This window comes from Babylonia areolata, chromosome 23 (genome assembly GCF_041734735.1).
Source record: "Babylonia areolata isolate BAREFJ2019XMU chromosome 23, ASM4173473v1, whole genome shotgun sequence".
Classification (NCBI taxonomy): Eukaryota; Metazoa; Mollusca; class Gastropoda; order Neogastropoda; family Buccinidae; genus Babylonia; species Babylonia areolata.
The window spans coordinates 3,439,148-3,454,147 of NC_134898.1; the positions used below are offsets into that span (position 1 = coordinate 3,439,148).

A 15,000-nucleotide genomic window follows, 5' to 3' on the forward strand; every position below is an offset into this window, starting at 1 on the left:
AGGACACTAGTGTCGCTCTACATAAAGAACTATTAAGGACACCAGTGTCGCTCTACATGAAGAACTATTAAGGACACCAGTGTCGCTCTACATCAAGAACTATTAAGGACACTAGTGTCGCTCTACATGAAGAACTATTAAGGACACCAGTGTCGCTCTACATCAACAACTATTAAGGACACTAGTGTCGCTCTACATGAAGAACTATTAAGGACACTAGTGTCGCTCTACATGAAGACCTATTAAGGACACCAGTGTTGCTCTACATGAAGAACTATTAAGGACACTAGTGTCGCTCTACATGAAGAACTATTAAGGACACTAGTGTCGCTCTACATGAAGAACTATTAAGGACACCAGTGTTCCTCCACATGAAGAACTATTAAGGACACTAGTGTCGCTCTACATGAAGAACTATTAAGGACATTGTGTTGCTCTACATAAAGAACTATTAAGGACACCAGTGTCGCTCTACATGAAGAACTATTAAGGACATTGTGTTACTCTACATAAAGAACTATTAAGGACACTAGTGTCGCTCTACATGAAGAACTATTAAAGACATTGTGATGCTCTACATCAAGAATTATTTACGAAACTTTCTCGCTTTACATAAAGAACTATTAAGGACACTAGTGTCGCTCTACACGAAGAACTGTTAAGGACACTGTATATTTCTGTCTCTTTCTCTCTGTCTCTGTCTTGTCTGTCTCCCTCTCTCTCTTTCTCTCTTTACTTCTCTAACTCTATCTCTCATTCTCGGTTTCTCTTTTTCTCGCTACCATCTCTCTACCTCTCATTATCCCCCCCTTCTCTTTCTCTCCCTTTTTCTCTCCCTTTCTCCCGCTCTCTCATTCCTTCTCCATCTCTCTCTCTCTCTGCCTTTCCCTCTCTTTCTCTACCTTTCTCATTACCTCTCCCTGTCTCCCTCTCCCCCCCTCCCGGTTTCTCTCTCTCTCTCTTTCACTTTATATCTCTCCTTCTCTCTCTCTGTCTCTTTCTCTCTTTCTCTATTTTTTTTCATTTTCTTTTCATTACCTCTCCCCGTCTCCCTCTCTCTCCTCTCTTTCTCTTTCTCTCTCTCCCTCTCGCTCTCTTTCCTTCTCCAACTCTGCCCCCTCCCTCTCTCTCTCTCTCTCTGTCTCTCTCTCTTCCTTTCTCTATCTTTCTCATTACCGCTCCTCGTCTCCCCCTCTCTCTCTTTCTCTCTCTCTCTCTCTGTGTCCCTTTCTCTATTTCTCTCTTTCCCTCTCCGTCTCTCCTTCCCTCTCTCTCTCTATCTCTTCCTTTATCTCTCTCATTACCTCTCCCTCTCTCTCTCCCTTTCTTTTTTTCACTCTCTTCTTCTGTCTGTCCCTCCCCCCCTCCCCCACACACACTCTTTCTTCCTTTCTCTTTCTCTTTACCTCTCCCTGTCTCCGTCTCTCACTCCGTCTCTCTCTCTCTCCGCCCCTCTCTCTCCACACACTCACTACAAAGCACACGGCATCAGCGACAAGCGTTTGGAGAATTACCAAAGCCATTCCGCTCACTGATGGGGGCCGGGGGGTTGGGGGTGGGGGATGGAGGAGTGGGTGGAAGAGAAAGGGGAAGGGGGTGGTGTAGGGGGTGGGGGTGGGGCGTGGGGGTTAAGGTGGGGGTACAGCCAGACTGTGCTGAAGGCTTAGAACTCTTTCACTCTTTACCTTACCTTACCCTACCTTACCTTTTCTTATACCTGCTCTTGGGCGTGGAACAATACATTATTCAGTCCTCCCTGTCAGGTTTGACCCCGGTATTTTTTTGTTTGTTTGTTTGTTTGCTATTCCAGAGACGGTTTTCGTTGTTGTTTAACGGTGGTGGGCCCAGTCTTTTTTCATGGTGAAGACCAGGGCTGAGTGAGAGATGCGGGGATGGTGGTGGTGGTGGTTTGGGGAGTCGACACCAGCAAGTTGTCTCCCTGCCCTCCCGTCCTACGGCCTTCCACACCCAGCCCCCCTCTGTTCTCCAACCACCTGTTAGAAACTTGTTACAGACAAGGTCTGAACAGTTTGCTTTAGCCGCCTTCAACAGGAAAAAAAAAGATTCCCTTCTGGAACATTGTTCGGTTGTCCTTGACCTCCACCTCTCTCTATTTTGAAGAGAGAGAGAGAGGAGGGGGAGAGGAGAGGGAGAGAGAGAGAGAGAGGAGAGGGAAGGAGAGAGAGAGAGAGAAGCACACAGTCGGTTTAACTAAACAAGAGAAGTTCCTTAACAACTGAACGACCAAAACGTATCAAAATATGCATTTTTGTTTTAGTCAAAAGAAAGCTTTAAATCGCAGAACTATAATATGAAAAAAAAAAAAAAAACGAAAATAAAGATGATGATTTTGTAAAATCCGGGTTTTAAGAGCTTTGGGTCAACAGACGTGGGACTGGTCTTTAAAAATATTTGATACGGTACCCCAACCCCCCAACCACCCAACCCCCCAACCCCCCAACCACCCAACCACCCAACCCCCCAACCCCCAACCCCCCAAACACCCAAACCCAACCCCCAACCCCCCAAACCCCCAAACCCCCAACCACCCAACCCCCAACCACCCAACCCCCAACCCCCCAACCCCCCAACCCCCCAACCCCCCAACCCCCCAACCACCCAACCCCCCAACCACCCAACCCCCAACCCCCCAAACCCCCAACCACCCAACCCCCCAACCCCCCAACCCCCCAACCCCCCAACCACCCAACCCCCCAACCCCAGGTGAAAATGACCACATGGGGAAGTGGGTGAAGGAATAAGGTAGGGTGAGGGGGTGTGTCTGTTTTGCCGTCCCCCACACCCCACCCCACCCCACCCCACCCACCCCCGAATCCGCTCCGTCCCCTCCCACCTGAGCTGAGGTAGGGGTTTGGGGTTGTCTGGAAGCAAGGTCACAGGAAGTGTCTGCTATGAAATGAACTGTCTGGGATCTGGCTGCTCAGGCGCCCCCCCCCACCCCCACCCCTCCCACCCCCACCCCTCCCTATCCTCCCGCCCCCTACCCCCTACCCCCTACCCTCTTCCCGCTCCATTGATGAAGGGGGCGGAGGGTGATGTGTGTGTGTTCAGTGTTTCTCCCGCTGTGCTGCAAAAATCATTGTTGTGTCTGCCCTGTTCAACAGGAAGTGTTGATTTTCCTTGTCTTCGGCCTACTTTCCCCCCCCCCCCCCCCCCCCCCTTTTGACTGGGTGAATTGTTTCTGTCTTTCTTTGAAGAGTTTATTTTGGGATCTGAGGGAAGAGGGAGAGTGTGGGAGGGGGTGGGGGGGAGGGAGGACAGAGACAGAGAGACAGAGATAGATCCGTATACAGGCAGACATGCAGACAGTCACTCAGAGACAAATGATGAATCTTATTATTTGAAAAGAAATTATCTTCGATTCTCCTCACCTTTCTGTCATATTATTAGATATCACCCCCCCCCCCCCCTCCCTCGCCCCAACCCCATACGCTACTCCCCGAGTCCCTTGCAGTAATATCGGTGCTGCAGATTAAACAATCTGTCCACCCCCTGTCTCGTCTCTTCTCTCTCTCTCTCTCTCTTTCATTCTCTTGCCTCTTCTCAAGAGAGAGAGAGAGGGGGGGGGGTAGAGAGATTGAGAGAGAGAGAGAGAGAGAGAGAGATTGTTTAGAAAGAGATATATGAAGTTAACACAAACAGTGTTGGCCTGTGGCGGGGCGCTCACTGCCGTCAGCTCAGTTTTACCTTCCACGCTCTGTCCTGGAAGAGACAATCCCCTCTTGACGCTCTTGTGGAACGAAATGGGCAGTCTGCGCGCCCAGAAGGAAGGCCCGAAAACTCCCCCCCCCCCCCACCCACCCACCCCACCCAACCTCCCATTCCATCGCATGTTTACAGTCTGCAGTCCCCAGAGTGATTCCCACTAGTGCACCAGCTATCATCACATCGTCAACAACCACTACACAAGTGTACACACCGTTAACCAGCGCCGCCGATAAATCCTCTTCTAACAGGGGCAGACAATTGGAGAGGGGCCTATAACAGCACTGTGCGGGAGAGACCCTTGACGCCGTCCTAGTTCTCTCCACTTGAGAACGACAGCCTTGTCGGCAGAGGGCGCCTCGTCACCCCGACCTGTGGACAGCGGAGATAGAACCAGCCGATAGGGCAAGGGCCCCCACTTGGCCCTGCTGCTTTCATCCGTGGCAGAGACAAATCCATGGGCTCTTCACCCCGCCCACACGCACATGCTGGGGGTCTGGGCTGAAGCTGCCAGAACACAAGTTCCGGCTGCGTGGATGCTGCTGTGATGGGAACTGAAACCAGTGAAAGAAAGAGGGTTTGGACGGTTCCAGCCCGAAGCAGCAAGGTGGCAGAATGGTTCAGATGTTGGTGGTTTTTGTTACTGCCAATACAGTGTCCGCTAGGGTCTGGGTTCGATTCCCGTTCTCGCCCTCCTGTCCGAAGTTTGACTGGAAATTCAAACTGAGCGTCTAGTCATTCGGATGAGACAATAAGCCGAGGTCCCGTGTGCAGAACGGACCTGGCGCACTGAAAAAGAACCCATGGCAACAAAAGTGTTGTCCTCTGGCAAAATACTGTAAAAGAAATGCACTTTGATAGGTACACAACTACATGCATGTACTCAAGGCCTGACCAAAGCGCCTTGGGTTATCTGCTGTCGGGCATCTGCCAAGCCGATGTGGTGCAGCGTGTGTTGTCCGAACCTAGTGCGCCCACTTGAGAAACTGAAACTGAAACCTGGTGCGTTATGACTTGCGTAGCCTGTCACATGTCTGTCATGGTGTGGTCTGGTGGTTGTGACCAACATCGTCACATGTCTGTCATGGTGTGGTCTGTTGATTGTGACCAACATCGTCACATGTCTGTCATTGTGTGGTCTGTTGATTGTGACCAACATCGTCATATGTCTGTCATGGTGTGGTCTGGTGGTTGTGACCAACATCGTCACATGTCTGTCATTGTGACCAACATCGTCATATGTCTGTCATGGTGTGGTCTGTTGATTGTGACCAACATCGTCACATGTCTGTCATGGTGTGGTCTGTTGATTGTGACCAACATCGTCACATGTCTGTCATGGTGTGGTCTGTTGATTGTGACCAACATCGTCACATGTCTGTCATGGTGTGGTCTGTTGATTGTGACCAACATTGTCACATGTCTGTCATGGTGTGGTCTGGTGGTTGTGACCAACATCGTCACATGTCTGTCATTGTGTGGTCTGTTGATTGTGACCAACATCGTCATATGTCTGTCATGGTGTGGTCTGTTGATTGTGACCAACATCGTCATATGTCTGTCATGGTGTGGTCTGTTGATTGTGACCAACATCGTCACATGTCTGTCATGGTGTGGTCTGTTGATTGTGACCAACATCGTCACATGTCTGTCATGGTGTGGTCTGGTGATTGTGACCAACATCGTCACATGTCTGTCATTGTGACCAACATCGTCACATGTCTGTCATGGTGTGGTCTGTTGATTGTGACCAACATCGTCACATGTCTGTCATTGTGACCAACATCGTCACATGTCTGTCATGGTGTGGTCTGGTGATTGTGACCAACATCGTCACATGTCTGTCATGGTGTGGTCTGGTGATTGTGACCAACATCATCACATGTCTGTCATGGTGTAGTCTGTCATTGTGACCAACATCATCACATGTCTGTCATGGTGTAGTCTGTCATTGTGACCAACATCATCACATGTCTGCCATTGTGACCAACATCGTCACATGTCTGTCATGGTGTGGTCTGGTGATTGTCAACAACTGGAGCAAACATCTGCAGTGTGGGTGTGGAGTGTTACGTCATAATCACCACGTGTGGCTTTAACCCCTTCGCTGCCCAAACGACATCAGTGTGGCTTGAACTTTGAAGGCAGTTACTGCTTTTTGTGTGGAGTTGTATGTGGTGCACTTTGCCTTGCTGAACACAAGTTATCCAATCCAATGAGGAAGAGACCCATAAAAAAAAAGATGACTGATGCTCTGACCTGTGAATTCACTGTCCCCATCACGATCTGTTCATCAGACCTGCCTCCTTTATGACAATGGGAGCCACTTGAGATCAGTAAAACGGGTATGTCCCGTTGTGTTATCCCCGTACAAAACACCTGCTGGATTTTCCGGACCTGAGACAGAAATACGAAGACCTTGGTTTGTCGTGGACCTGCTTTTGGTCTGGCAGAGAGGCGCTATGGCAGAGTGGGTTAGCCGTCAGACTGATCCAGTGTCCACCAGTGATCAGGGTTCGAGGCCCTTTTTCTGCATGATGTTGGGTCTTTGGAAAGGCAGTGTTCTCCGATTTACCTCACTCCACCCAGGTGTAAATGGCTACCCGATATCGGTCGGTGAAGGTGAAAACGGCGGAAGGAGAGGACTTGGCCCCGCCTTCCTGTGCCGAGCCCAAGCCGCGATGGACTATGAATTCACTGCCCCGCTTGTCATGCAAAGCTATTTAATCTTTTTCCTCGAACTTTGTTTTTCTCAGTCTTTCGCGTTTGACCCGCAGATGGACTCTGCAATGTGTCAAAAGTCCTAACGAACTAACAATACATTCAGGAACCGCGAGTACACGCCTGATAAATGAGTATATCTAGTCAGAGGGGTCCTTCCTGTTTTCAGTGTGTGGGCCGGTCTGCCTACCAAATTGGTTCATTCTTCAGCTGGGGAGGAGGAGGAGGAGCAGGAGGAGGGGGTGCAGGGTAAGGCTGTGGTAACTAACTAAAGCGGGGGCCACCTACCTGTCTTCACTTACCGTACGTGCTCTAATGGAGGGGTTCAGTGCAGGCTCTCGGAAGCGCTGCTTTTAGAAGGGAGTGAGTGCTTTTTGCCGCGGCATCAGCACGGGGAAAGGTTGGGGGGTCAGAACGAGAGGCTCGCTAGATCAGTTACCGGATAAGTCAAAAGGAGGAGGAGGTGGGGGTGGAGGTCGTAATGACAGGTAAGGGGAGGGGGAGGAGAGGGGAGGGGGGTAGTGGGTGGTGGTGTGGTGGTGGAGATGAGTGTTTGGGCAAGGAAGGTCGTTGTTCTTCTGCTAGCCACTTGAGTTCGTCTTTTTCTTTATGCTGAAAAAAACAAAAAAACAACAACAAAAAACAAAAAACAGCAACAACAACAACAACAACAAAAGAAAAAAATAGAAAAAACAAAAAACAAAAAAAAACGGTTTCATGCTGAAGTTCTTACGGATTGTGATGATGCCTCGTCTTTTAGTGTTTTGTTTCAGATTCATTTTGTTGAAATTACACCGGTGATGACCAACGACAATTATTTTCTGTTTTTTAAACTGGATAATACACTTTTTTTATGATAATAATGATAACAAAAGGACATTTGACTCCACGCCCAATCTAATGAAACAAAAGCCTTGGGCGTTTACAATGAAAAATACAATAATGTATGCATACTAAAAACGCACGAACACACCCGCACGCACAAATCCTCCCGCTCTAACTGCAACCCACAAACCCACACCCACTCCACACAAGATGTAACACACACACACACACACACACACACACACACACACACACACACACACGGGCACTCAGGCACATCTTGGCAGTTCATGGCATATGAACATGTGTACGTTTAAAACAGTAAAATAAATAGTAGAAGAAAAAAAAATAACTTGACTAAAACATGAAAGTGAAGACAAGGAGTTATTTACTGATTTGAATGGCTGGAAATAAATGAGTTTTTCAAAGAGGTTTTGAAAGAAGGGCAAGAAACAGCATGACGGACAGGAAACGGAACGAAACGGAAGTGAGTTCCATGCAGAGGAAGCCTGGAAATAGAAAGTGCGTTTTCCATGTGTTCTGGTTCTGTAGGATGGAATTTTGAAGAGACGGTCATCACCTGATGACCGGAGCCGGCGAGATGGAGAGTAGTAATGCAGAAGCTCAGAAAAGTAAGGAGGAGACATGCCAATCACAAATTTGTTGCACAGGAGAGAGAGTTTGCACTCTATTCTTTTCTCAGTAGGAAGCCAGTGGAGGGAGTGAAGGAGAGGAGTGATATGAGCAGATATGGGAGAGCGGAATATAAGCCGTGCAGCATCTGTCGAGTCTGGATAACAATACACTTATTTCCGTTACGATTGTTGCTATCATAAATTTCAAGTGGGGGAAAAAAAAAAAAAAAAGCTGGCACAGTCGTTGTCCCAGCGTGACGTCATTGTGGACAGGAGAAACCGTGATGAGCGTCACGCCGCGGACTTGGTGAGGGTCAGTGTGCTAGTCCTTCATTGGCGAATGAAAATACTGTGAAGCGGTGTGTGTGTGTGTGTGTGTGTGTGTGTGTGTGTGTGTGTGTGTGTCCCTCCAATCAGAAAACACCATATATATATATATATATATATATATATATATATATATATGTATGTATAATATATATATATATATATATATATATATATATTATCAGCTGAGAGAGAGAGAGAGAATTCCCCGGATCATCATCGGCAGGGTGAAGGGACGGGGGATGGGGGGGAGGTGGCTGGGGGGGGGGGGGGGGGGTGGCAGTGCAGGGAGAGAGAGAGAGAGAGGGGGGGGGGGTGGGCATCAGCAGACGGGGTGGTGGTAAAGGGGGGTACAGTGGAAGGTAAAGGGAGGTCAGGGAACCAAACGGGTGTGCAGTGGAGAGGATGGATGTCTGTCTGTTGCGGAGTGAAGACGTGACCTCCATGTTGTCTGATTACTGACGACAAGGGAAGGAAGAGGGTATCAAGGGGGCCGGGGGATTGGGGGGGGGGGTGCGAAGGGGGGGAGGGAGGGGGGACTGGTGAAGGAGGGAGGGGGTGCGGGACATTGACCTTGGCTGGAATCCAGCAGCTTACGGGTGGTCAGCTGATGTTGGCAGTGGCCTCTGTGTAGTGGTGGTCCCCGTTTGACCCCGTTCCTGATATCATCGTTAGTATACACCCTTTGAAGTGATTTTTTTTCTCTCTCTTTCTCTCTTGCTCTTTCTGTCTCGCGCTTTCTTTCTTTCTTTCTTTCATTATTTTTAATTTTCTCTCTATTTGTTTATCATTTCATCTCGTTCTTCTGTCTGCCTGTCTGTCTGTTTGTTAGTCCTTGAATAATAAAAAAAAAAGTTGCGAGATCTCTCTCTCTCTCTCTCTCTCTCTCTCTCTCTCTCTCTCTCTCTCTCTCTCTCTCTCATGCCCATGCAGTTCAGTGATCGTCCTAATATTCATTTCCTTGTATCAATTCCTTTTGTCTTTGTGAACTCTATTGTTATGAAGTTGTGTTGTGTCCCTGTTACAGGTAATGCAGAGTTGTGTTGTGTCCCTGTTACAGGTAATACAGAGTTGTGCTGTGTCCCCTGTTACAGGTAATACAGAGTTGTGCTGTGTCCCTGTTACAGGTAATACAGAGTTGTGCTGTGTCCCCTGTTACAGGTAATACAGAGTTGTGCTGTGTCCCTGTTACAGGTAATGCAGAGTTGTGCTGTGTCCCTGTTACAGGTAATGCAGAGTTGTGCTGTGTCCCCTATTACAGGTAATAGAGAGTTGTGCTGTGTCCCCTGTTACAGGTAATACAGAGTTGTGCTGTGTCCCCTGTTACAGGTAATACAGAGTTGTGTTGTGTCCCTGTTACAGGTAATAGAGAGTTGTGCTGTGTCCCCTGTTACAGGTAATACAGAGTTGTGCTGTGTCCCCTGTTACAGGTAATACAGAGTTGTGCTGTGTCCCCTGTTACAGGTAATACAGAGTTGTGCTGTGTCCCCTGTTACAGGTCATGCAGAGTTGTGCTGTGTCCCCTGTTACAGGTCATGCAGAGTTGTGCTGTGTCCCTGTTACAGGTAATGCAGAGTTGTGCTGTGTCCCCTGTTACAGGTAATGCAGAGTTGTGCTGTGTCCCCTGTTACAGGTAATACAGAGTTGTGCTGTGTCCCCTGTTACAGGTAATACAGAGTTGTGCTGTGTCCCCTGTTACAGGTAATACAGAGTTGTGCTGTGTCCCCTGTTACAGGTCATGCAGAGTTGTGCTGTGTCCCCTGTTACAGGTAATGCAGAGTTGTGCTGTGTCCCCTGTTACAGGTATGTTGTGATGTTTCCCCTGTTACAGGTAACGCAAAGTTGCGTGCCTTGTCCTCTGTTACAGGTATGGTTGCTGTGTCCCCTGTTACAGGTAATGCAGAGTTGCGTGCCTTGTCCCCTGTTACAGGTAATGCAGAGTTGCGTGCCTTGTCCCCTGTTACAGGTATGTTGTGATGTTTCCCCTGTTCCAGGTAACGCAAAGTTGCGTGCCTTGTCCTCTGTTACAGGTATGGTTGCTGTGTTCCCTGTTACAGGTAATGCAGAGTTGCGTGCCTTGTCCCCTGTTACAGGTGTGTTGTGCTGTGTCCCCTGTTACAGGTATGTTGTGCTGTGTCCTCTGTTTCAGGTATGTAGAGTTAGAGAGCAGCGGGCGGCGTGACGAGGTCCGCCTGCACTACACGCACCAGCAGCAAGCCCGTGTCGAAACATTCCCTTACCGCCTGGCCGACGGCCGCTGGCACCGCCTGGCCTTGACCCTCAGCGGCTCGCGCGTGACGCTGCTGGTCAACTGCAGCCAGATCTACTCGCGCGTGCTGAGGCAGCCCGTGGACCGCACCTTCCCCGCCTCCCACACCCCGTCCTCCCGCCCCATCCACCTCTTCCTGGGCCAGAGGAACGGCCAGCACGCGCTGTTCAGGGTGAGGACGTCTCTTCTTCCTCCTCCTCCTCTTCTTCCTCCTCCTCCTCCTCTTCTCTTTCTTCTGCTTTGTCGTTGTTGTTGTTGTTGTTGTTGTTGTTGTTGTTGTTGTTGTTGTTCTTCTTCTTCTTCTTCTTCTTCTTCTTCTTCTTCTTCTTCTTCTTCTTCTTCTTCTTTGTTCGTGGGCTGTGACTTCCCCGTTCAATTGTGTACACGATTGGGCTTTTACGTGTATGAGGAGCGTATTGCATGCCGGGTATGTTCTTGTTTCCATAACCCTCCGAACGTTTACATGGATTACGGGATCTTTGACGTACGTATTTGATCTTCTGCGTGCGAAAAAAACAAACAAAAAACAACAACAACAACAAAAAACACCAACGCCTGCACATGTATTGATCTGGTACATCGGAAAAGTCTCCACCCAATGCCCACCATGTGCCGTGACCGGGATTCGAACTCGGGGCCCTTAGATTGAAAGTCCAGCGCTTTAGCCACTCGGCTATTGCGCTCGTCAGGTGAGGATGTGTATCACGAGACGTGTGTGTGTGTGTGTGTGTGTGTGTGTGTGTGTGTGTGTGTGTGTGTGTGTGTATGTGTGTGTGTGTGTGTGTGTGTGTGTGTGTGTGTGTGTGTGTGTGTGTTTCTTGGGAACGGTGTGATGAGAAGACGGAGGCAGGGAAGAGGGAGATGACGTTGTTGAGTTTCTCTGCGTGGGTCTCATGAGTTGTACGGTGTTGTGGTTTTTGTTTGTGCATCTGCACTACCAGTGTCTCCCTTCTCACAGCTATAGGCACTACCAGTGTCTCCCTTCTCACAGCTATAGGCACTACCAGTGTCTCCCTTCTCACAGCTATAGGCACTACCAGTGTCTCCCTTCTCACAGCTATAGGCACTACCAGTGTCTCCCTTCTCACAGCTATAGGCACTACCAATGTCTCCCTTCTCACAGCAATAGGCACTACCAGTGCCTCCCTTCTCACAGCTATAGGCACTACCAGTGCCTTCCGTCTCACAGCTATAGGCACTACCAGTGCCTTCCGTCTCACAGCTATAGGCACTACCAATGTCTCCCGTCTCACAGCTATAGGCACTACCAGTATCTCCCTTCTCACAGCTATAGGCACTACCAGTGTCTCACTTCTCAAAGCTATAGGCACTACAAGTGCCTCCCATCTCACAGCTATAGGCACTACCAGTGTCTTCCTTCTCACAGCTATAGGCACTGCCAGTGTCGTGGAATAGACAACAGGGGAAGGAACACAGTGTGACCTGCGAAATGACCTCCCTTTGCATTGTGCGGACCTGTCTGTGGCCTGACTCTGGCTGGACCTGTCCTCCGCTAGCGGTCCCAGTTCTGGTGCTGGAGAACAAAAGGGATGGTAAACATGTGAGGGAGGGAGTGGGTTCGAATCCCGCTCTCACTCTTTCTCTCAAGTTTGACTGGAAAATCAAACTGAGTGTGTAGTCTTTCGGATGAGACGTTAAACCTCGGTCCCGTGTGCAGCACGCACTTGGCGCACTGAAAAAGAACCCGTGGTAATGAGAGTGTTGTCTTCTGGCAAAATTATGTAAAAGGAAATCCACTCTGATAGATACACAAATAATTTATATAAGCACGCACTCAAGACCTGACAAGGGCGTTGGATTATGCTGCTGTCAAGCAAGTGCCTAGCAGATGTGGTGTAGCGTATATGGATTTGTGCGAACGTAGTGACGCCTCCTTGAGAAACTGAAACTGAAGACTGAAACACCTGCTTCCCCAGCCCCGACCACCCCTCTTTCCCTGACCAGGCAGAGCCAGAACCGCTATGTTGGGGAGGAGGGTAGGGTGGAGGGGGGGGGGGGGGGAGGGTGGAATAGGTGAGTGTGGGGATGGGGGGCGTTGGGGGTGGGGGTGGGGGCGAGGGAGGGCTAAGGGAGATGAGCAGACGACACATGCTGAGTCCTTCCAGCGGCCAGTCAACCGTGAAATGCGAGCAGATTTATGGCCGGTCTTCCCCCCCCCCCCCCCCCCCCCTGTGGAGGCGTCAGATGAAGATGTTGCAGCGGTGTGGTGGCGGTGACGGGGGATTTGCTGGGGCTCTAAATCTTACGCTTCCCCTGACAGCTCATCGTAGGGGGCATGTCGGGGGCAAGGAGGGGGGGTCGGGGGGGGGTGGTAGGGTGGCGGGAAGGTGGGTACTTTGAGGGGTAAAGGGCAGCAGGTTTGTTTCCTTCAGTGTCCTTTAGAGGGGAGAAGGGGTGAGGGGGTGGGGGGATGGGGGCAGGAAATAGAACACAGTGTACCTACACTACCTGTGGGGTGGTGCTTTCTCTAGCAGAGAGCTGCTGCCACCTTACTTGCTACGTTTCGTTTTTTGGCCGTGGGTGTGATGAGGAGGGTGGTGGTGAGTGTGATGAGGAGGGTGGTGGATGTGATGATGAAGGTGGGGGTGTGATGAGGAGGATGGGGGTGTGATAATGAGGAGGGTGGTGGGTGTGATGATGAGGATGGGGGTGTGATGGTGAGGATGGGGGTGTGATGATGAGGGTAGGTGTGATTAGGATGGGGGTGTGATGATGAGGAGGGTGGTGGGTGTGATGATGAGGGTAGGTGTGATTAGGATGGGGGTGTGATGAGGAGGAGGGTGGTGGGTGTGATGATGAGGATGGGGGTGTGATGATGAGGGTGGTGGGTGTGATGATGAGGATGGGGGTGTGATAATGAGGAGGCTGGTGGGCGTGATGATGAGGATGGGGTGTGATTAGGATGGGGGTGTGATGAGGAGGAGGGTGATGAGTGTGATGATGAGGCTGGGTGTAATGATGAGGGTTGGGATGTGATGAGGAGGAGGCTGGTGGTTGTGATGAGGACGTGGGTGGGTATGATGAGGAGGGTGGTTGTGAGGAGGTGGCAAAGTGGGTATGATGAGGTGGGTGGTGATTTATGACGAGGGGGTGTGGGAAGATGGGCGAGTCCGCACCCTGTGTTTCCCGGTGAGATCACACGCCAGGTGACCGCCAATGTCCCTGATACGTGCTGTGCTGTGCAGTCATCCATGGCAGGACCGGTGATTCTGTTGTTTATCCCGACTACATTCACACGGGTGCCGTGGCCGAATGGTTATAGAGAGCTGGCACCTCGCTCCACTTTCCTTCCCGTTTCGATTGTCAGCGTTCTCGGTGGTTAAGGGTGGAGATTTTTCCCCATCTCCCAGGTCAGCATAATGCAGACCTGCCATTGGTCCTGTAATCCATGTCAGCGTTCGGTGGGTTACGGAAAGAAAAAAAAACATACCCAGCAAGCACACCTCCGCACTCCCTTGATGTATTTCGATCAGTGATGTTATTTATATTTACATTGTTGTAAATTAATACTTGTTGATATGCATGCACATGTTTTCCCACCTGTGACACCTCATTTATGACACACCGCCATCTCTTGAAACAATTTATTTCTTATAATAGACCTATAGTCATTTCCTCTAAAAAAAAAAACAAAAAAAAAAAACCATGAACAATTTCTTACACGGATATTCACAGCATCCCCTTTCTCTCATCCACTGCTTCTCTTCTTTCTCTCTTATAACACTTCCAGTGAACAGACTTTAAACTGATGTTCTCACTCACACTGAGAAAAAGAAGAAAAAAAAAATGTTATTTTGTTGAAATTTTATATCTTGATAATGAACAGGATGTACTGTCGTGGTGTGTGTGTGTGTGTGTGTGTGTGTGTGTGTGTGTGTGTGTGTGTGTGTGTGTGCAGGGTGCGCTCCAGGACGTAAAAATAGTCACACAAGCCCACGGGTATTTGTTACAATGTCCACACCAAAACACAGGTACGTATTGTCACAGCCTTGGTGTCTTCATTACAGAGAGAGAGAGAGACAGAGTGAAACAGACAGACAGACAGACAGACAGAGAGAAAGAGAGAGAGAGAGAGAAACAGACAGACAGACAGAGAGAGAGAGAGAGAGAGAGAGAGAGAGTGAAACAGACAGACAGAGAGAGAGAGAGTGAAACAGACAGACAGACAGACAGAGAGTGTGCGTGCGTGCAAGCACGCGCGCATTTGGGTATGTTCTCTTTCTTTTGTAAGATAGAAAGTAATTAGAATGTGATGTAGCATCATCATCATCATCATTATCATCGTCGTCGTCACCATCATCATCACCATTATTATTATTATTATTATTATGGCTGACGTGATCGTTACCCTTTCTTGTTATTATTTGTAACAGCAGCAGTATCGCAACAACATGTATGAGGGCCAAAATTACATGATGTAACAAGTTGTCATTACCAGCGCTGTTCTCCCTGAATGTCGTCACTGGTGTCGTGTTT

At 49.4% G+C, this 15,000-nt stretch overlaps 1 protein-coding gene across 3 annotated transcripts in view; it reads left to right on the forward strand.

The window, feature by feature from the left end:
* Window positions 1-15,000, forward strand: part of LOC143297992 (protein kinase C-binding protein NELL1-like) — a 155,916-nt gene that overhangs the window by 104,412 nt on the left and 36,504 nt on the right. For all 3 annotated transcript variants that reach the window (XM_076610630.1, XM_076610632.1, XM_076610633.1), the window contains exons 5-6: window positions 10,384-10,675; window positions 14,423-14,495. In XM_076610630.1, coding sequence (XP_076466745.1) covers window positions 10,384-10,675; window positions 14,423-14,495 — 365 coding nt within the window. The remainder of the gene's footprint in view (window positions 1-10,383; window positions 10,676-14,422; window positions 14,496-15,000) is intronic.